The sequence below is a fragment of the Lepisma saccharinum genome, chromosome 4 (assembly GCF_977018435.1).
Source record: "Lepisma saccharinum chromosome 4, izLepSacc3.1, whole genome shotgun sequence".
In the NCBI taxonomy this organism is placed as follows: domain Eukaryota; kingdom Metazoa; phylum Arthropoda; class Insecta; order Zygentoma; family Lepismatidae; genus Lepisma; species Lepisma saccharinum.
This window is the reverse complement of record NC_139232.1, coordinates 78,981,628-79,004,468: the sequence shown is the minus strand read 5'-3', so window position 1 is coordinate 79,004,468 and position 22,841 is coordinate 78,981,628. Positions and strand designations below refer to the sequence as shown.

The 22,841-nt window shown below is 40.9% G+C and overlaps 1 protein-coding gene across 2 annotated transcripts in view; it reads right to left on the bottom strand.

Annotated features, from left to right (window-relative positions):
• LOC145986618 (extracellular serine/threonine protein kinase four-jointed-like) overlaps positions 1-22,841 on the bottom strand; it is a 273,062-nt gene that overhangs the window by 25,118 nt on the left and 225,103 nt on the right. For both annotated transcript variants that reach the window (XM_083120841.1, XM_083120842.1), the window contains one exon: positions 11,604-13,565. In XM_083120841.1, the coding sequence (XP_082976967.1) occupies positions 11,688-13,082 (1,395 nt within the window). In that variant the 5' untranslated portion in view covers positions 13,083-13,565 and the 3' untranslated portion in view covers positions 11,604-11,687. The remainder of the gene's footprint in view (positions 1-11,603; positions 13,566-22,841) is intronic.

Sequence of the window (22,841 nt, the reverse complement as noted above, 5' to 3'; positions counted from 1 at the left end):
AATGCAGATTTCTTTTAAGTACTGAAAATTTATTGTGATCACAAAACTCATGGTTTGTTTTTTGTTTGAGTTGGTGTTTTAAGTCCACTTTATGGACAGTAAGGCTAATCGAGACTGGACCTACAGTTTAAAGTGGAATCCGAATCACTATGTGCCTCCACCGGGTATCGAACCCGGGACCCCTTCATTACAAAGCGACGACGCAACCACTGCGCCATCGGGTAGGCCTGAGACTCATATGAATTAAACGTTTTATAACGTACAATTTCGTTATCGTTCATTTAGTTTGATATTAATACTTATATTTTTATGTTTGTGTTTTTTAATGTTTGTATGCATATTATGCTCAGTTGGGTGTCAATGATTTTAAGAAAACTTGTTCTTAAGCGGAATGTTGTTCTAGTAGTTCTACTAAGTATTGTGTCTCAGTGTGGAAACTAATGATTTAAAATGCAGATTGCGTAATAAACAGAAGTCGCTTAGTTTATTTACTGTCTTCGTTAAAAAAAAAAAGGGGAGGCCTTTTAGGGAGGGTGTTGAGGAAAAATCTGGGCGGAGTGTTAGAGGGGTGTGTGAAAAATCACTGGCATGAGCCATGCCACTACCAAACAAATATTTTCTTGAATTTGTTAACGGATGTTACTCTCGAAAGTTCAGAATATGATCAGATATCCTGATATTGGACCACAAGAAGTTGATAATCCACTTCACCAAACGCGAATCGAAATACTGAAAACTGTATACATCCCGTCCCTCTTCCTTACATCCTTCCTCCAACCCGAAAATCTGCCTTGAACCTAGATTTAAAATTTTGGATAACGCTTGAGGTGCATTTACTTGCAAGTCCACAATCCGAACATAGCACGATAGTATTTCAATTATAAAGAAGGAGATTTAATATCCATAATATTAAGTGAGAGCCCCGCCCATTTTAAAAACACCACTTTTTTTTAATGACATAATTTTACATACAACTTGAAAACAGTATTATATTGTTCCTTGTGAAAAGGCGTTGCAAATAACATTAAACTTGTTGGCGATTCATATACATCGCCCATTACCTCATCAAGAACAGAAAAAGCTGCAAATATAGCAAGGTACTAATTCCGCAACATCTAATGCGAATGAGCCTTGAATTGTTTCTTGGTTTCAATTGTGATGCTAATAGCGCCCGCAATCAACATGGCAGCCAATGTGTTAATTTGCGAATACGATCAGCAACAAAAAAGAGTGCTTTACTATAGAACACTGCGCAGATTAGGTGGCAATTACAGCATCAGTTACGAGTGGTACGACATTCACTGTACATTAAACGTGCAGCCTCCCATCACATCACGCCACATTTGTGAAGCTGAATGCCAGCCGTTTAATGGGACTCCGCGGCGGACAACTTCTCCTCGACAGCCACTGGGTGATGTGCGATTCGCGGAGGAAAAAGCTATATTCAAGGCACAGATTCGATCTCTAAAGATTTCATCATTTAAGTTTTTTTCCTAATGAAGACCGATGGTAAGTGGAAACTTAGTAGCTCCGTACGCGTTTTACGCTACCATCTCTTGTAGAACACGAATATATGTTATAACTCTCTAAATGTTAGCGACAATGGTTCTACATTATCATGCAATGTTAATTGGTCATAATCCATTGCCTAGTGCTTTAAACTATACTTATTCTAACACTACGTATCGAGAGAGCACCTGTTCTCTCGTCTTCAGGTAAATAAATTTATGTTCTTCCGGTGGTGGGCAGTGTGCGAATTAACGGGGTGGGGGTGCGAATTAACGGGGTGGGGGGAGATGCCGGGGATTCCCCCCACAAAAGAAAATTATTTTTATCCATGCCAGGGATAAAGAAAATTGAATTTAAAGCATATAGTATACCATTTCTTAATTATGTAACAAACACAATTGAAAAATCATTTGTACCCATAAATAGTCCAGTAATCAAGTGGCGCAAAGACAGCGTGTCATTGCCCCCCCCCCCCAACCTTGGACTGAAATTAGTTCTAGGGGGGGCCAAACATTGACGGCCAAATGTACCTGCAGGGGGCAATTACCGCCCACAACTTCAAATTTTATGCAAATAAAAATACTTTCCGTAAAATTTTCTTGCTCGCTTCGCTCGCAGTGCATCCTTTTCTTAATCTTATCAAGTTCAGAACCGTGGATAGGGGGCGGCGAGAGTTGGCCCTGGGCGCCGAACGATCTAAATGAAAATAAGTTCTAAGATTGATTGATTGATTTTTGGTTTAAAGTCCACTTTACGCACAGAAAGGCTAATCGGGACAGTTTAAAGTGGGATCCGAACCACTGTGCCATGTGCCTCCACCGGGTATCGAATCCGAGACCCCTTGATCACAAGGTGACGACGTTACCACTACACCAAAAGTTGTAAAGAGAAAATGCATTGGCGTCCCGTGAAATTATTTGCGGATTTTTAAACCAATATTGATTACAGCCTGCAGAAAAATTGGATCCAAAAATGTTCTTCCTCGCTTCGGTCGCAATATATCATTGTTCTCTGTAATGCATTGTAAATTACCAGACAGAGAAATAAGACTTGTCTTAATTGATTTTCTTTTAAATGCATGAACAATTGTTTTGAGGAAAGGGAGCGTGCACATTTCAGAGACAATTTGTGTAATTTTTGCTGTTGGTTTATTGTGAGATGGATCAATTGGATGTGTAATGTATTTAAATAATATATGTTGTATATAATATGTATTAAAGAAACTTTGAATACGTACACAATTTAGTGTCCACGTCGCTCCATGTTGCATATATGTGAACAGTGGCGGCGATTAGGGGAGGCAGTTGCCCCCCCCCCCCCCGTTGTCTCCACTTTTACTCCCGCACTATGCTAAATCTTATCAACGAAGGGAAATGCCCCCCTCCCAGTTTTGGCAGCTTGCCCACCCCCGGTTATGGGACCCAATCGCCGCCACTGTATGTGTATGTGAAACATACAGATGGGGGACAAAATAATACGAACACCTGTGAATGTAGAGAAAATCTTTATTAATAGGGGGTTGGACCACCCTGTGACTGAAGTACACTTTGTATGCGACGTGGGATGGACGCATAGAGGTCATGCACAATGTTTAAGGGAATATGGAGCCATTCTTCCTCCAGAGCAGTCTCCAATTCCGAAAGTGTGGCTGGAGGCGGACTTCGAGCACGAAGTTTGGACTCCGAATATCCCCACAAATGTTCTATAATGTTCAGGTCAGGAGACTGTGGGGGCCATTCAAGATGTCCTACTTCATCGTCATGTTCTTCAAACCATGTTTGGACAGACCCAGCAGTGTGGATAGGAGCGTTGTCGTCTTGAAAAAGCGGCCGCTCCCCAGGAAATAAAGTCTGGGCAAAAGGATGGAGATGATCCCCCAGAATGCTGCGATAGTGACTGGCATTGATCTTCCCATGCAGAAAAACAAGTGGTCCCACACCATGCCAAGATATCGCGCCCCATACCATAATGGATCCACCTCCATGCTTCACAGTCGGCAAGAGGCAGTCAGGATGAAATGCATCTCGAGGCGTTCTCCACACACAAACGCACCCCGTGGTCTGAAATAACGTGAATGTTGATTCATCAGACCAGATGACTTGTTGCCACTGCTGTGGGGACCAACTTCTGTGAGCTCTGCACCATTGGCGTCGCTTGACAGCATTACGTGATGTCACCAATGGCTTACGAATTGCCACTCGGCCATGAATGTTTGCAGCATGGAGTTCCCTTTTGACAGTTTTGGTTGAAATGGGATCCTGGAGATGCCTGTTCATTTCAGATGTTATCTCGGATAACGATTGCTTGTGCTTTCGGGCCACTATGCGCTTCAACACCCTCCTATCCCGAGCAGCAAGCTTTTGTCTTTCGTCCACTGTTGTGCTTTGAAGATGCCATCTTACCTTGTGTTGTGTACGCGGTCATAACGGCTGATACTGTGCTCCTTGCACACCCAACAAGCTTTGAGGTTTCAGTCACCGTGGCTCCAACTGAACGTGCTCCAACAATCATGCCTCTTTGGAACTCTGTCAGGTCTGACATTGCAGTGTCTCTTGACAGCGTATGATAGACGAATGCACCACCAATGACTGCTGTTGGCAAACTAATACCTTCCCCTTCACAGCCACTAGGTGGCAGACTTCAGTGCCAGGTGGTGCTGCTGTACTGCCAGTGTGAAATGTGGCATACTTTTTCACAGGTGTTCGTATTATTTTGTCCCCCATCTGTATACCGTGCATGAAAGTTATACATGTTAATGTAAAAAGAATTATATTTGGAATACATTTATCAAGCATTTTCTGTCTTTCAAAAATAGTTTGTGTGCTTGTTTTCCATTATTAATGTGAAATTGAACGTATTGAAAAAATAATTCAAATCGTTTGTTCGAACACAAATGTTTTACCACTAGTGTTGCCCACGAGACGAGACTTTGGCCTGTCTCGTCTCGAAAATATTCGTTTGTCTCGGGACACATGATCAATCTCGTCTCGTCTCGAATTTTTAAAAGGCTGTCCCGTCTCGTCCCGTGGGCAACACTATTTACCACCAACTTCTAGCCCCTTCTTGCATAATTTACGGGGGTAATAATGTATTTAATACTACTACTACTACTAATAATAATAATGTTGGTCCCGGGTTCGAATCCCGGCTTGGGCATGGATGTTTGTGAGTGTCCATTCATCAATTTCATCATATCATCAATCATTCCCATCTTAGCAAATTAGCCAAAATTGGCACAATAAGCGAAATAAAATAAAGCAAATCAATAACAATAACAACAATACTAACATTATTATTATTATTAGCCTTATTATTATTTAAAATATTATTATTATTACTATTATTGGTACGTTTATCCTGGAACTTGCCCCCCCAAGACAAAAATTCGTGGTTGCGCTTCTGCAGTAATCCAAGATTTTCTTGCCGAATAGTATGCAGCCTTGAGGATTAAAGAACACAATTCTGCAAATTGGCCAACCTCACAGAGTCGAGAGAACAGCAGGATGTTTTTCACCTAAGTTTTCAGGGTATAATGCTGATATTTTACATGTATTAAAGTGTTCACGAGGAATTTGTAGGTTAGGTTAGATGGACATTAAGTTTGAACTTGGCAATATAAATTAGGTAAAATTTTCGGTGTTATAAATTCGATAGCTCCGTTCGAGTATGAGTCTGGGTTTTCTTAGAAAGTAAATATTCTAAGTGTTTCTAAATTACGTTTAAAAGTTATCATAAGATTTAATGACCTAGATTAGAACCAAGTTGGTAACTAGTAATGACTGGTAACATATTTACAAATTTGCACCCCAAAAAACCTACCTCCCAAAATTAAATCACAAGTACGCCACTGAGTGGCATCCTCCCCACAACTTCGGCGTACTGGATTTGTAGTAGATCACGTCTGTCGTAGGTTCGATCCCCACGGCCCACCACTGGCAAAAATAAATGTGATCACCTGAGGACGGGAGAAGAGAGCTGCTCTCTCGAAAGGTAGTGTTATTATAATAGTTTAAAAATACTAGACAATGCATAATATATCCAATTAAGATTGCATGCTAACGAATATGTGTCATTCAAACATCCTCACTAACGATATGTGTAAATCTAAAGCTATATATCCACATCTATATCCATCTATGTGTGTGTGTGTGTGAGAGAGAGAGAGAGAGAGAGATTTCCACTCTTTGATCATTAGATATTACCATTTTCGAGGCTATGTAGGCAACATTTTTTGTGCTTTATACTTTGTGTTACGCCAACAGTTATCTACAAACATCCCCTAACCATGTAATACTCCCAAAATGTCCTCAACCAGTGTTGCCAACCACTTTTCGACAATGTCCCTACACCAAGTAACGTGACTAAAAAAATAACACCTCATGAGCATGCAAAACAGAAGATAAAATATACCAAATCTTTCTGCTCGATGCTCCCACAATTTATGAATGACGTTGAGTTGTTCACTGTTGATTATATTATTTGAAGTCATACATGCTGCTGCCGTGAAGAGATAGATGTTGGTGATGCTGTATTTCCTGCAGTCTTCTTCACGTGCCTTAAGGGAAGAATTTATCACCAGCAGAGAATTTAATAATTCTGCTCCCATTTTATGTCTCTTTTTTGTTTTTGTATCACTTAACATTGAAAATATACTTTCCGTTTCCTCGTTAGAATGTGGTAATGTTAGCACTATTTTCGCGAGAGTGGAAATGTTTTTAAAGAAAGGACTTCCCTTCAACTTCCCCTTGGTAACCGATAACATGTTCCAAAATTCTGATGGAGATTTATTAGTTCTTTCTTCTCCTCCTCGGTAAAGTATCTAGGTAAACTAATCCATTTATTTTCTAATAATACAGCGTTGGGCAGCAAGTGAGGATATCTAGATTTTAAGACATTGAGTGACGATTTTTTTTTCTGCTTTCGTAGCCTAATGCAGTAGGTGGGCTTATGAACTCAACTTCCTGAAACAATGGATCTGCAATTGGTAACCGGACTTTGAGTTCATAATCATACACAAAGGGAAACTGAGCGCGAAGAAAGTGCAACTGACCGGCGAGTAAGCTTTGCACCTTTGCACAATAAAATATTATTTTCCAACATTGAAAAAAGTCCCTACGTTTTCCCTCATTTGGCAAACTCTGTCCCTACGTCAAAATATAGTGAAAAGTCCCTACGGTTGGCATCACTGTCCTCAACACTTGCCTAAAAGTTTTCACAAAGGCCCAATTGGTCATTTTGACACTAAACTTACAATGCACCCTCCTCTCTGATGGGAAATACTGGACCATGATCAATTACCATACAATTCAACAATGAAAAGTATGAGATATATTGCATTGATTAGGAAGGGGAGTAAAGCGAAGTTGACCATCAACGTTCTGAAACCGACAACTGCCACAAATTTAGTGCGATTTAGCTGAAATTGGGGATAGATATGGCGAATTACTGGAACTGTATTGAATTGAGCACAAGTAGACGATAGTTTCAAAATGGTGGGACAAAATCCGATTTTTTCTTCAAAACTCTGTGGAGAGAGAATTTCCTAAGTGTATATTGGGACTAAAGCGTGAAATTTAAAAATAAATTAATATATTGCGTGATTTGGGAGGAAAGTGGAGGCCAAATCCCGAATATTATGATTCGATAACTGTTGTAAATTGAAAGCAATTGAGGTAAACTATTTGCAACTGCCAGATACCATGGAGTATCTGTCCATTTACTTGTATGTGAAAAAAAATAATAATATGCAAGTTGAAATGGGCGGACAAACCGATCTTTCCTATCTTGTGAGATTCAAATTTTTGCTCACGTTATTGTTGACTACATGTCTATATATTAAAAAACAAAACTGCCAGTAGTTTTTAGAGCATTACTTCAGTAAAAGGCTTCTAGTAAAATTTCTGTATAGAAGGGGTGGAGGTCGATATCTGCAGCAAATTTAGAGCAATTAAGTAGTCATTCACATAGCAACTAGCCTTTAGCATATAGCAACCAGTGGCGTGCCCAAGGAGGGCTTCACGAGTGTCGTAACCCGCCGGCCATTTGGCCAAGCATTCCTAGAAAAAGAACATCAAAGTTAGAAAAAGATGGCAAATTGAGAACTGTGTACTAAAATAGAATACCAACCCCAACTCGAAAAGCCTGGGCACGTCACTGATAGCAACATTACGTCATCGGAAAACTATCGGGCTTACAAACCCCTTCTAAAGGTTTGGGACCCCCACAAAATATTCTGGTTAACTCTCCTGCTTTATAATTGACATGGATGGCTTGTTTGGTATTGCATTTGAGTCAAATCGAACACCGTTTCAAGATGGCGGACGAAAAACGGGTTTCACATACCATACGACTTCCTGCCTGAAGTTCTACATGTAGGTTATTATTATGTTTTTGTGTCAAATCTTTCACCAACGCATATTATTTGGTATTTTTCACATAATATAACTGAACTTTGTTGAAGTTTGAGGGTATTTTAAAAACTGAACTTCACTTTGTGTACAAAGTTTAAAATAACATGCCGAGCCTATAGCTTTCTTATGCAGTTCTCTAAATATTAAAAATAATGACTTTAAATGTTGCCGCACTATAAACAAAACGAATAATAATAAAATTTATTATTAATAACACTAGTATTTGTAGACTGGAAACAAGATTGAGTCTTTCTCTTCGGAACAGTGGTGAAATGTCCACTTTGCACTCACATAGGCTAATCGGAACTGGGTCTACAATCTATTATTATTTATTATCTTAATAGGGCTACAAATAAGCCATACGGCATTTCTTTTAAACAATATTAATGCAAATAATGGCTTGATGTCCTAACTAGTAAACAAAATAGTGTTGTTTCGAATGAAAATATGACTTGCAAAGTACACGAATATATAGAAGGTTACATAGAATCAAGCTAAGATAAGAAACAAGTGTGCTTATATGTTTTGTCTGCTATGAAAAAGATAGTATACAGATGTGTTGGTGTTCATATGAGTACAGATGGAATTGGCTTCGCTTCGGAGAGAGAGAGAGAGAGAGAGAGAGAGAGAGAGAGAGAGAGAGAGAGAGAGAGAGAGAGAGAGAGAGAGAAGGAGTACTGAAAGAATATTAATTGTGTGTCACCTTAGAATCGAACACGTGACTTTGAGGCATCTCGAGAGGGAAACGATTCGGTCAGTCGACTCCTCCCTGAAAATTGACATCGTTCAGATTACAGAAGAAAAAAAGAATTTATATTTACGGTAGTAGATGAAGGAAATAGCCTACATTTTAGTTAATTAGTATTCTAGCGAAAATAGAAATTATATTTTAAATATTCTACCAAAAGAGAGTATTCCAAATAATTATTATTGTACTTTTATGCTATTGAAGTTGGGTAAAAGCTAGAACAAATAAACAAGCTATGAGAATGACTATGCATTTAACGTATTTTCTGCTTGATAATTAAAAAAAACCTACATATAATACAGCTGTATCAAGATTCGAATACACGAGTTTCCCCCACATATAAAATAATAAAAATAATGTATTAGTAGTTTGTAACAATTATTATTTTTATTTACATTTATTTACTTTTGACAATATTATTCAGGGTGAAATTTAAAGGGAGATGAGGAATTTTTCCACTTTTAGAACCATCCCACCTCACCATCTGGTTATGAATGACACAACCCAACCGGGATAGCTAACTATATCCCACCCACTGGGTATGCTGTACATATCATACTGTACTTATGGAGTTCCAGTTCAATTCAGTTAGTTTTAGAACCCCAAAGCTACAGATAAAAATACACATTACATCATAAAGCATTTTATTAAAGATAAAATGCTATTCATTATGTATGTTGGCAACACTGATGCTTTGCTATTCAGTCCTATTTTGTGTCTTGGGTGACAACCCCTACGCAGTATTAGACTTGGAGGAAAACAATTTGATTTTTGTTTAACATTTTAAGGACCCATACATAATGTTTAAATACACAATACTAAAAAGAGAGTTACAACTTGATATTAAGTTTTAACTAGGGTCAATTATATGCACGCTAGCAGTTAACTAAATTCAATTTTTTCCCGAATCTTTACGTAAGGTAATTGTTATTTTCTTAAGCTCAGGATGGTGTTGATGTGTGTTCACTGTTCTATTTGATATCAACATAAATTTTTAACATCCAATTATAAGAATACGTAATACACGGGAAAATACTGCATGTGATATGGTAAAATAATGGAAGCCTATTACTGAACAGCTTTCTGGACAACTATGGTAACATATAACCTCGTATAAGATTAAGACAATAAAACACACAAAGCGCCCCCTCCCCTCTATGGGCCTCGTCGATGGGTTGGTAGTCATCGCATTGCAATTAATAGGTTCGATGCCTGGTGGAAGAAAACTGTGGGTCAAACTGTAGGTCCAGTCCTGATTAGCCTACATGTGCAAACTTCACCATCATCACGACGAGTCCTATTCTTGATATCGTTATGTTATTAATTTTGTCTCGACGACCTGAGCACCGCAAAACGTACACATGGACCCTTCGAATCTTCAAGACACGCTAACAACTACATTCTCGGGAAGGCCCGAGAACGAGACGGGACGAGAGAGTCTTTTTCTTCCGCTGCCATGCCTGTCTGTTGGAAACATTGGCACGCCGGGAGCCGGCTGGGCGGGCAAGACTCGCTATGAACACAGCAATAAAGTCATTAAGGCTGGGCAGAGCACCACGCCTTCGCCACGACCCCGGTGGCTTCCGTTCGCTCGGGACCCACCCACCGGGGGCCGGGGACCACGGAATTATGGGACACACAGAAGAGTCCCCCTTTCGGCCCCCGAGGCTCTCCGACAACTAAATTACAGACCGTGGAGGAACTTGTTCACAAAAACAACCGTCATCCGTCTTCCATGCCGGCTGTTAAACGTATAATTTACGACCGTCTCTTAAGTGTTCTCATGGAAAAGGCGAGAGCCATTTTTCCATGCGCAACTTCCTTAATTTTTTTTTATAGAAAAAGGCTTTGAAGGTGGAAAGCCATAAATATGTCCTTGCCGAAAGGACAAAACATTGCAGAGCCAAGGAAATTGCATCGGATAGTAACGAAAATATAATCAGAATAGAAGTTGCAAAGCCTTCGTAACACTTGGAGCTTATTTCAAGGCACAACAAATTAAGAACATTTTAACGGAAGCTTACAAGACAACATCAGGGAGCAGTTAGATCTGCTGGAAATGCTGAGGTTAACAATACATGCAAAATGCTTTTGTAGCATTTTTGTTCTTCTTAGTGATTGTACCTTATTTCGCCAAACAGGGAAGTTTGATGGAATCTTAGCCCCACATATTACTTCTTTGATTCGACCCTGGTTCAGAAACGAATATCACAAATTGAAACATATGAGTACGTAAACAACCGATATAGTTTCGTTTCTCGAACACATTTGAGCTGTTTTGTTGTTTCTGATGTAGTTTTTAGACTATCCCTACCTTTTTTTTAATGTGTTGTGTTCGTCCTATGAAGGTCTATTTACACCTTTTTTTAAATTTTAAGATAAATGTTTTAGATAAGGGGATATTCCCCCGTATACTCTGAAGGGTGCAAAATGGTCATACGTGCCGACGCACCCAAAACGTTTTAATCAATCAATCTTATTACCTAACGAACTACATATTTTAACATTTCCAATGAGAACGAATATTCTGCGGAAACTTTGGATAAACATAGCCTATTATATTAGTAATGAGTTAGATTTTCAATAAAAGATATAGTCTTCTTGGAATGTACATAAGTCAGTGTGAAAATAAATTGTCCTAGCTGTGCTCTGCTTACTTACAAGTAATTGATCAAAAACACCAAGTGGACCATATTTTTTAAAATCCACACATTTGTAATATTTCCATTATTACTTTGACATTTTTAACTACCATTTTTTTACAGGAAGCAATTCAAAATTTCTTAAAAAATATTTTTCCGGTAAGCTTCAACAAAAATATCCAAATTCACTTCTTTCTCAGCAATTTACCGTAACTGATTATTACCTTTTGACGAGTACTTTATAAAAATATCAAAATATAAGACTAAAACAAAAATATATATAAAACTACTTACGTCTGTTATTTGCCTGTCCTTGGAAGCTCGTCTTCGCACTCATATGCACACACACACACTGACACGTACGTACAAGTCACACCACTACGTAACGAAAAAACTTTCACATTTCGTAATTTGTTCGTGGACTCTGCTTATTCTCCTGTTTAAGATTTTGAGGCTTTTCTCTGGAATCATTGGCAGGTAGTCTTTGAACTCTGGGTCGGACTGTTCGAACACCTTCTTCAGAATTTCGCCAACGTTTTTCCTCCTGAAAAGTTTTTTGATGGCGTCGGCCGTGCTTCTCCTGAAGACGCACAGAGCGTCCAGCATGATGGAGTGGTAGTTCTCGTATTTATCCAGGAGACGGTAGCCGTGCAGGAGTCCGCTTTCGTTGTCGAAGAAAAGCAGGAGTCCCGTGTGGCTGTCGCGGGCCAGATTGTGCGCCGGAGCGTCCATCATCGTGGGGTTCCATTGAAGATTGTAGAGATTGTTCACCACACGGTCGAGGTTCGCCGTCAAGTAGTCGAAGACGATGAGGTCCGACCACTGGGCGAGCTGAACCAGGAGTTCCCTGTTGCGGACGAGGTCCAGGTGGACGTCCGTGGGGAAGAGGCGTCGCTCGGGGACCCTGAAGACGGTCGGGATGTAAGCCGGAGCGAGATCGGGGAGGAAGCGCGTGAGGACGACCGCCCGGTCCTCGGCCCACTGCGCGAGGCTCACCTGAGCCCTGACGGCGGCCCACTGGGGGTCTCGCGGCCGCACCAGGGCGAGCGACGACGGCGCCAGGTTGCGCAGTCCCAGCACCTGACCCAGATAGAAGCTGAAGATCTCGCCCTGGATCTGGTCCAGATTCTGCCTGTACCGGCAACAGGCTTTGGTCCCGTTCTCGAACGTCAGGAGGCGGTTTTGCATCCTGCCGCACCCTTCCTCCACCTTCACTATGGGGTTGTTCCGGGTGAAGCGGCGCCACTCGTCCGACGACGTCCCCGTGAACCCCGAGGGCAGAGCGTCCTCCACGGCTCTGCTCCAGTAGATCCCGTCGACCGCCGAACGTCCCGAGGGAACGACGGGCTTCCTCTTCCGCTCCTTGACGAGCAGGGATCGGTTCCTGGGAGGCAGCGTGCTGGAGAGGGTGGGCACGAAACTGGGAGTCACGAACGAAACACTAGGGAACTGGGTTCGGTTCTCGGTTGGCGTCACGTTAACACTGAAAGGGGTGGTGATCCGCATCTCGTCAAACGTCCTCGCAAGCTCTGGAGTCGTGGAATTCCCTCCAAAGGGGTAGAACTGCTGCCCTTCCTTTGGTAGAAGGTACAGGGGGATGGTTATGCCGACAACAATCCCCAGCACGAAGGCCAAGGCCGACGTGGCGAGGCAAATCGCCTTGAAAGAGGCGGAAGGCGCATGGGGGCCTCTGGGCAAAGGCACGCCAAGAATTCGCGAGCTTCCCCGCATCGCGAAGAGATCGGACCCGTGACTGGGACACGGGTGCTTCATCACGGCGTCAGTCCTCCGCTACACCGCCATGTTGAATGTTCCCTCACCGTATTTGACGTTCTCGCCCGGTCCACACCATCACTGTTTACTCGCCTTCTACAAACACTAGCACCACCGGCCGCGCATATTTTCGTCAGGAAATTCGTTGACACAAGAAATTTCTTCGCTCCTCGACAAACTTGTCACACTGGAAGACTAGTCAAACAGCTGCACATATTATGTATACGTACACAAGACGAGAAAAAGAGATTCTTTTTTTGTCTCCTGGGTGCTCAGGGGAGACGTCCACTCGAAACACACGGCACTAGGAACGTGTCACTCCTCCGATACATGCTCCCTCTGCAAGCATCGAGTGTCGACTGTCAGCGGAGGCGAACAGCAACCGCCCTCTTCAAGCTCGCCGTCTGGACTGGGCTCTTCCACGTCGTGGCAGCCGGTCGACCCTGCCGCTCCACGGGGGGGCCTCGCCGCTCCCGCCGCCACCTGAAAAGTCCAAAAAGACGACAGTTATTCCCAGAAGAACAATACCACTCGCCTAGCCCTAATCCTCTGCTTACAAGATACCCAGCGATCGCGGAAAGGGACTCGGCCACAAAGAATGTTACCTGGAGGAAAGGGTGACACACGGCAGTCAAGGACAATAAGATGATTGTATAACATGAAGTTTGTTGCGCATTTGCTGCTCATCGAGGGGAAAAAATCTGAAGATGGGCGTTCGTTGCTTATGCAGACAGCTTATCTGATACGTTGGAAACTTTGGGGGGAAGATTGGGCTTATAGGATAGCTATGCCCTACTGAAATATGGTGCCACTGTGATTTCAACCCGTGACCCTATTAGCTTGAAGGTCCTAATGGGCCTCGACCACGTCAATATACAGACTTAAGGAGTTGTGATTTTATTTGATTCTTTGTATTTAGCGTCGATTTTCTGCCATTTTTGGGCTAATCGCGACGAAGATGAGATTGACGAGGTGACACTCGCAAAGGGCACCCATGCTCAGGCCGGAATTCGAACACGGAACCAGTGGTGGTGTGGCGTGCTGTGCTAACCACTCCGCCACAGAGGTCGGCTTGAAGAGTGTACAGCGCGTTACTAATCACCACTATCAGAATTTATAGATTTGTATTTAGGATAACTTTTCTGCAGAGACGCCGGAACCAGGGAGGCTGGGGTACATCTTGCCTCCCATGTATACCGCGTCCTAAAGCATCTTTTCCAAGTTATCTTTGGTTTTGAATAAATTTGGGAAGATAGTTTTGCACGTGGACTCAAAGTTCCCTCTAACAGCAATAGATACGTGACACAAAGACTCATAAGCAGATAAGAAACGCAGACAGGTCTCTGCAAATCAGGTGAAACATGGAATTATCCCAGTAGGAATTCTCTGCTTCTTGTTTCCGGTTTTCCTTTGAAATAGACCAGGATTTGTACAGGTGTGCTCGTAGATATCTGACAATAAACCCAGTGTATTCCGAGGAAAAGGGGGGGCCAGAAAATGGATGAGTGCAGAGGAGAGGGGAGACAGAGTGAGCTTGAGGGCCTCCCCCATGGCGCAGTGGTAGCGTCGTTTCCTTGTAATCAAGGGGTCCCGGGTTCGATACCCGGTGGAGGCACAAGTGGTTCGGATCCCACTTTAAACTGTAGGTCCAGTCCCGATTAGCCATACTGTGCATAAAGTGGACTTAAAACACCAACTCAACAACAACAGAGTGAGCTTGTTCGTTCTCAGAGATCCCAAGTTCGAACTCTTATAATCTGTGTGTGTGGGGGAAGGGCCGCCGTGGATCTAGAAGTTACAGTTTGGAGGGGCGAATTTCGGTCGCGTACTGCACCTCACCGAGAATAAATTGGTTTTATATAGAGAATATACAGTACTGTAAACAGGAACCAAGCTGACTTCCATGTTCTAGAGATTATTGTTGTGCAAAAATATGAGTCCAGGGCTGGAATAGATGGTTACTATTGCATGTCGTTATCATAATTCTTCCTATTGCCACTGTAAACTGAACGATCAGATGAAGAGTAGAGTGAATAAAGAAAGAGACAAAAAAAGCGTTTCAAGGTGGCAAAAACGGAAAAATATTTTCTATTCTGAGGGTAAATGCTCCACTTTCTGCTGATATTCAAATCTGTCCAGACCGCTATTCATCGATTGAGATTCAGAAAAGAAACACTCAGTAATTTTAGGGCACCTGCTTAAGTTATTTTTTCACGATCGTATTTAAATGGGGAGTTTGGGAATTCAGCCCCTCCTCCGAAACTTCCGCCATGTTAGATTAATGGAAGACCAAAATCGCCAGCTCATGTTTCACATACCTCCTGAAAGTTTTAGAAAAAATCGACGGGAAGACAATCTAGCATGTTTTTCAAAACATTTGGTATTTCTGAAACTGGTGCGAAACGGGTTTTATTTCTAGATCACAACACCCGCGACCCTTTCACTTGTAGCCATATGCTTTATAGTAATTCTCCTGTAAATTGCCCTTTCATTAACCGAAGAAAATGTCCTCTCTGAACTTTAAAATCTCTGTTTTTGAGTAAGGTGTTTCAGCCCTCTCCCTCCCCCCAGGCGCGGATCCACGGGGAAGGCGATAGGGGATATTCCCCCCTTCCAACTGCCAGGTTTTCTAAATATATTATTATGCCTAATATTTCTGTCTTTTATCGACAATATTTTTTAAGTCGACTTTATGCTCATGATAGGCTAATTTGAACTGGACCTACACTTTAAATTTGAATCCGACCCACTGTGCAATAATGCTTCTAAAGAGGATCGAATCCGGGACACCTTCAGAGAACTAAAAATCACGAACGGATACTATTTTGTATTACAAGAACGAATTTTTCGCAAGTGAAATTGACGTAAAAAGTTCTAGGAGTGTTCATTCGCCTCATATGCGTTGCGTAGTAATACGTGTAATTGGTATGTTTTCCGATAGAGGTTAGTAAGTTCCAATATTGAGGTTAGGAGTTAGGTTTACCGATAGAGGTCCGTCCGAATGCTGCAGTCTTCCACTGACTGCAGATGGTAAGAGTGATCAAAATTTCATTTGCCAAGCTACGTTGCCAGCACTCTACCGCATGAAGTAATATTTTTTTTTTTCGGTGCAGAGAAATTTAAGTATAATTTTAGGTGAAAAGAAAAGCAGGAAATTTTGTAAACTAACATTTTAGGTTCCGTTTCTTTCAAGTACTAGAACTATTCCTCTTTCTTGCAATGCGAAAATGAGTAAAAAGAGCCATAATTTTAAATGCCAATTTGCCAGTTCGGCAAAATGAAACTAATGGCGACTTTTGGCCAACGGTGTAGAACGTGATTTTACATATCTTCAGAAGTTCCTCACTTTTCGTCAAAATTCTAAACTTTTTGGAGGAAGACACTCTCTCCGGGAGTGTCATCTAGTTCTAATTTGCCCATAACAAGATTGCTTACCATGACGTTTGACTGGATGAAACGATAGGGATGAACGAAGATATAACGAAAATAAAGATGGCCTCATAATGGAATTTTTGGGTAGACCCTACTTTAGTTTCACTTTCTTATTTTCTCGTTCTCCCTCTTTCTCTTTCCTGCCTCTACTTTCCCCTATTAGTCTCTTTCTAACTTTATTTATGCCTTCTGTCTCTCTTTCCATAACTCTGTTTCTCTCTCTTTCTGCCTTCTGTTTCTTTCTATCTTTCTCTTTCTTTCTTGCTTGTTCCTGTGTTCTTCTGTATCTATTTTCTCTATCTTTCTCTGTCCTTCTCTCTTTATTTGTTTTTTCCTTCTTCCTGCTGTCTCCATAATTTTCTCTTTGTTTATAAATGTTCACTATCTCTTCTTTTCCCATCTTCTTCCTGTGTTATTTTACCTCTATTTCTGTTTATCTCTTTCTTGCTTGCTCCTCTCTCCATTGTTCCTCTGTCTCTGTCTTTATCTCTGTTTTTGTTTTCTTTGTTTCTCATCTCTCTCTTTTCCCCCATATCCTGTATTGCCCTCCCCCTCTCTCTACCTTTATCTCTGTAATATGGGGACATATCATGTTCTGGTGATAACAACTATTGTATGCCTCACTGTAGCTTACACGTTATATCAGTAGTTTTTACTTTAGGCGTTGAAAACATTTCAGCTCTTTTAACGATAAATAAATAAGAAATTTCATTAATACGGAAAAGCAAACAAAGCCAGAATTTTTCTTCGTACAGTTTACAATATTTTCATAAATTTCCCATTCAAAGAAATTATCGAGAACATTTCTCTATCACAATACTTTTACACATATATATCTGAATTGGTATTTTAGCAATGTACTTGTGTCTGGAGTACTACTAGAACATAAAATTATTAACCTTGAATACATTGAAAAATGTAAGTAATGCTTGATTTCGAAAGAGTATTAAATGTAAGTAGGATAGCCTTTTTTTGATGTAATAGACGTTGATTTAAGTTTCCAAAGAAAATACTTTATTCCGAGTAAATAAATATTCCCAACTGAATAATTATTTTGTTTGTATTTTTCGAGACTTTAGAGACGAGACGAGACTTTTCACAAGCCATCTCGTCTCGAAATTTAAAAAGCCTGTCTCGTCTTGTGGGCAACACTAGACGCAGGCCTTATTTTGTTATCCTTCCTGCCTTTGACGATCATTTTTATAGGACTGTGTCACAGGGAGGTTATGACCCCAGCAACCGCCGTTGGGCACCCCACTGTCGTAGCGGCTTATGCCATTGCACTGTATTTAAAGGTTCGAATTCCGGTACTGGTCCTTAAGCAGTAGCTTGAATCGTACCTTAAAATGTCAGTGTATACTAATATTCTAGTGTTACCCACGGGACGAGACGGGACAGGCTTTTAAAAATTCGAGACGAGACGAGATTGACCATGTGTCATAAGACAAACGAATATTTTCGAGACGAGACAGCATTTCCACGAGACTCCACGAGACGAGACAGGCCAAAGCCTCGTCTCGTGGGCAACACTATAATATTCCCAATTTGAGAACAAGAAATCAGCGTGCTACGACGCCAGGGATCCAGGGTTCGAATCCCGCCACTTAGGCATGGGTATTTTTATGAGTATCCGTTCATATATTTCACCATATTATTAGTCATCCTCGCCCTCGCGGTTAGTCAAATGTGGCAGAAAAGCGAAGTAAAATAAATCGAATCAACCAATCATTAAAATATTGAAAAATTTAAAATGTATTGCTTTGAACGAAAAAATAAATATTAATAAAGGGGAGTGTATAGTCGAAGATAAAGCTAACACTTGCATATTACAAGATATGGAGGTAAGGCTCCACAAGTTCACGTTCACTGCCATTTGTGGAAGTGGTGTGATCAGACCGCGTTCCGGTCGTCTTTACCCCCAAGCCGCTCCATGCAGGGACATTGCTGGACATTCCCACCTGAACATACCCACCCCAGCAATCGAATCCGGGTCTCACGCGTGGCAGTCAGGCACCATACAAACTTTTCTTACTTTTCTGCACAGTTTTTGTATAGCCACCGTGGCATAGTTGTCACTGAACATGTTGAATCACCAACAAACACTGATCTGTAGACTCAAAAATCCAACAATTGTGTTTGAACAATTTCTCAACATTGTTGAACAGGAAGAGAATTGCTATGAAACCACAAGAGAATCCATTTAAATGTGAGTTAGACAATGCTAAAGGTGTTGTACATATTATGATGTAAATTTAATTTAGTGGTTTAACATTTGTAGCGTGGGTATCGAAATTTTGACCTGTGTCATCTTATGTCACAAAAAATGAAAATCACTTTCGGAAATTCAAACTTCTTTGCCAGATTTGCACTATTTATGAACAAAGAAATCAACCAGTAAGCTCAGTTATAAGCATTTCATTAAATCTAAGCTATTGCAAGTTAATTTCTAAAAAAAAAAAAAGGTAAAGTGCTCCCCTGTGCATAGCACCACGCCATGAAGGCGTATAGGGGGTGTGGGGGTAACGTCCCACACTTTCTTGATCCGGTCGTGAGTGGGGGTGATGTGATCAGCATCACGCCCCTGACCGCCTTTACCCCCCCAGGGTTTCCCCCAGGTACCCATGTTATTCGACGCTGGGTGGGCGCCGGGGCCGCTTCCATCGTTAGAAAAGTTCCCGGATTTGAACCGGCCGGGGATCGAACCCGGGACCTTTAGCATGGTAGTCAGACGCGTTACCGACTGAGCCACCGCGGCCACCTCAAGTTAATTTCTAAGCATATATGAAATACAATTTTTACATTTATTTTAAAAAGTTATTTTTTTTATACTTTCATGTCATCTATTGTGTTATATTATATTTAATTTAGCAGTGCGGAAGTGTTTGCTTTGTCCCAAGTGAAATACAGGATAATTCTGGATTTTCAATTAAATAGATATGACTGCACTCGAGATGGGTTTCCAGATTTCATGCAATTAAATGCAACACAAACACCCACTTAAACAGAGAAATTGCACTACCACGCTAAAACGATCAGAACTGTACTTATAAGCGAACAACAATTATGCCTTTAACGTGAGCTTCAGACAGCTCTCCCGGCGCCTAAACTAGCCTAAACTATCAACTTTAGCATGTCAGTGTGATGACGTTTTCTTTCACCGAATGATCAAGAATAACAACACTACGCTGACAACGTGCGTCTAGTTTTTAATCCGGAAAAATTACCCAGTCGATTTTCAAATATATTATTTGATCACTTCCGATTAATGTAATAATTATTTTCTGACATTTCCAATGAACCCTTCCGAGTGTCGGGAACTTGAATCGGCTGTCAGTTAGTTCGTTAGATCCGCTCGTAGGGCCGTAGGAACACTGCTTTGGTCAATTTCATCCAACTCGGGCTCATAGGTTTAAGTTTGGTATTTCAACATGTTATTTCATTCTCATTTTTATCAATTGTGTGGTTCAATTCAATTGTTCAAACTAAATAAATTTAGGTTAATCATTCAAGATATTGTTATTTACATTCTTTGAAACGAATAAAATTCGAACTTAAGAAGCAAATTTTCTTCTGGGTATTTTTTAGAGTGTGTCCTGCCGGGTTAACAATGGCAAGAGAACAACTTGAAAACAACAAATATATCAATCAAAACTTCATCAAAAGATGCCGGAAATGTGTGAATTCCGTATGCCAACACTTTGAACAACTCTTTCGCTATGCAATTTAAATAGTATATGACCTCCTAAAAATATTTGAAGTTGGCGTGTCTATTCCTTGAGGAAAGAGACATAATCATAATTGTCACTGAAACTTCGATAATTCTTTATTTATAATTAATGCAAATCTGGTATTATGTTATACAGCATATAAAAGATGACAAGTTGGTTCTTCGGCGCAAGGCCTCAAGGTACATGGATGGTAGCCACGTTGACGACGTTGTGGGGCTTAACCACCAAGAACTACCTGTAGCAACATGGCTACCTTGGTAGCATGTGTACTGTATGTTACAGGAACGTGAACGACCAAAATATGCACAGTGGTTATGCACTGGAGGTGTGCAGATGGCTATGGAGTGTTCAGACTTCACACTGCTGGATACTCATTTTATTTTAAAAACCTATTTTCAACCGAAAACACTATTAACTTTTGCGGTGCCATCTCACGTTATGACTTCTTAAAACCATGTCGTCATATTGACTGTGGATTGATATTTAATGTAGTGACAATCATGTTTCACGTATTGTTTATTTTCAACATCGCACCCCATAAATGTAATTCCGCACCCCTAGAAGATTAATCCTGGCACCGCCACTGTCTGTTTCTCTCTTTTTGTTCCTTTCTTCTATGTTCCTGTTGGTTGGTTGAGTTGATTGAGTTGGTGTTTTAAGTCTAATTTATGCACAGCAAGGCTAATCGTGACTGGACCTACAGTTTAAAGTGGCATCCTAACAGAATGTGCCTCCACCGAGTATCCAATCCGGGACCCCTTGATTACGGGGCGACGACACTACCTCTGCGCCATCAGGGAGGCCATCCTATGTTCCCGTGTCTCGGCTATTCCTCTTTCTTTCTTCCTTCTTCATGTGATTTTCTGTCTGCAATTTTCTCTCATACGAGGGGAGGCTGAAAAGTATTGAGCCTCACCCAGAAAAAATTGAGCTAGGAGGCTGAAATTTGCAGGGTGTACTGGTCAATTCTTCTATATGTAATGTACTTTCTATGATTTTAACTTCCCTTTGTTTTTCAGGTCCAAAGTGAAAATGCCAGCATCTCCAGAAAAGCTGTTGCATGACAATGCCTCGCCACACACTCCAGTTGAAACAATGGCGACACTGACCTCCTTAGGCTTTCAAGCGTTGCCCCATCCACCCTATTCGCTGACCTGGCTCCATCTGACTATCATCTGTTCCCCCATCTGGAAAAAAAACACCTAAAGGGACAACGATTTGGGAGTGTTCAGGAGGCAACTAATGCTGCAAATGAGTAGTTACACCAGCAGCCGGAAGAATTTTATTTGCAGGGACTTGAGAAGCTGCAGGACAGATGTAGCAAGTGCATCATTGACTTCCTGGGGGAATATGTAGACTAGTGTGGCAGCTACAGCTTCCTAGCTCAATTTTCTTCTGGGTAACGCTCATTACTTATCAGTAGAGCCCGGAAGTTCAGGCATTTATTTTCATTAAAATAGGCAAGCAAAAAGGCATTTATAATGTGGAAAATAGGCACTAAAAATGAAAAAAAAAAAGGCAAAATAAACCGAAAAAATGGCACATTTGGAAGTCGCTTACTTTTATATATAATTTCTGGCAACATGTTAAAATCTACATTGGGAAGATCATTTCAATTTTCTCCGTCTTGATTGCACGTAACTACAATGTGTTTTTTTAAGTTCTCAACATTCATTGATAGTCGTCTGTCAGAGAGAATGTTTTTCATAATAGAAAATGAACTTTCTACTTCGACAGAAGTTATTGGAGCATACATAGAACAAGCTAATGTAGCTGGACTCATTTTGGTAACAGCATTTTCATCTTTTAGAATATCACAAATTGTTTTCAATTGTTTCAAGTCCTCATTTGCACTCACTACCCGTTAGCACTTTTCCGCAACAGCTCACCCCTTTTCTCCTGGCACTTCCTTCATCTGCTGCATAGATTCCTCGAAGATTTTCATGGATGCTACAAGAGTCTCACCTCTTTTTTCTAGCTTTGTAATTGTCTCTGGCAATGCACCATAATGTGCAAAAATAAACGACAGTTCATTCTTCAGTTCTGAATAGCACAGGAGTTTTTCACTTCACGAATTGAAGCCGCTTCATTTTCTGGATGAGCATCGATCACCTTACTGATTTTTTCAACGTTGTTAGCATAATATATAGCTGTCAAGACTGGTTGCGGAGGAAAACTAAGCTCAGGCGTAACTTCCTGAAATTTTCGGGTTCGAGAGGGAGATTTCAGAAATATCTTCTTTGTGTTCGAAATCAACCTCTCCACTTCAGCAGTCAATCATGCACAAGGAAATGTTAACCGAAAGGCAATATCCTAACTCAGCATGAAATACTTTTTTCTCGCACTTTTCTCCTTCAGCAATGTTGAAACATGCGTGAGTTCAATATTACTTAAATAAGGCGAAAATTATTCACGTAATAAACGGAAGAAAAATAAATGCCAACATTTTTTTAAAAAAATGGTCAAATTTCATTGACAAGGGCAGAAAAAGGCATTATAATTAAAAATAGGCAGTGGGGTCCCAAATAGGCAAAATAGGCAAAATGAAAAGGCTTCTAAAACATTCGAAACAACATAAAAAACTTATATCCGGAAAAAT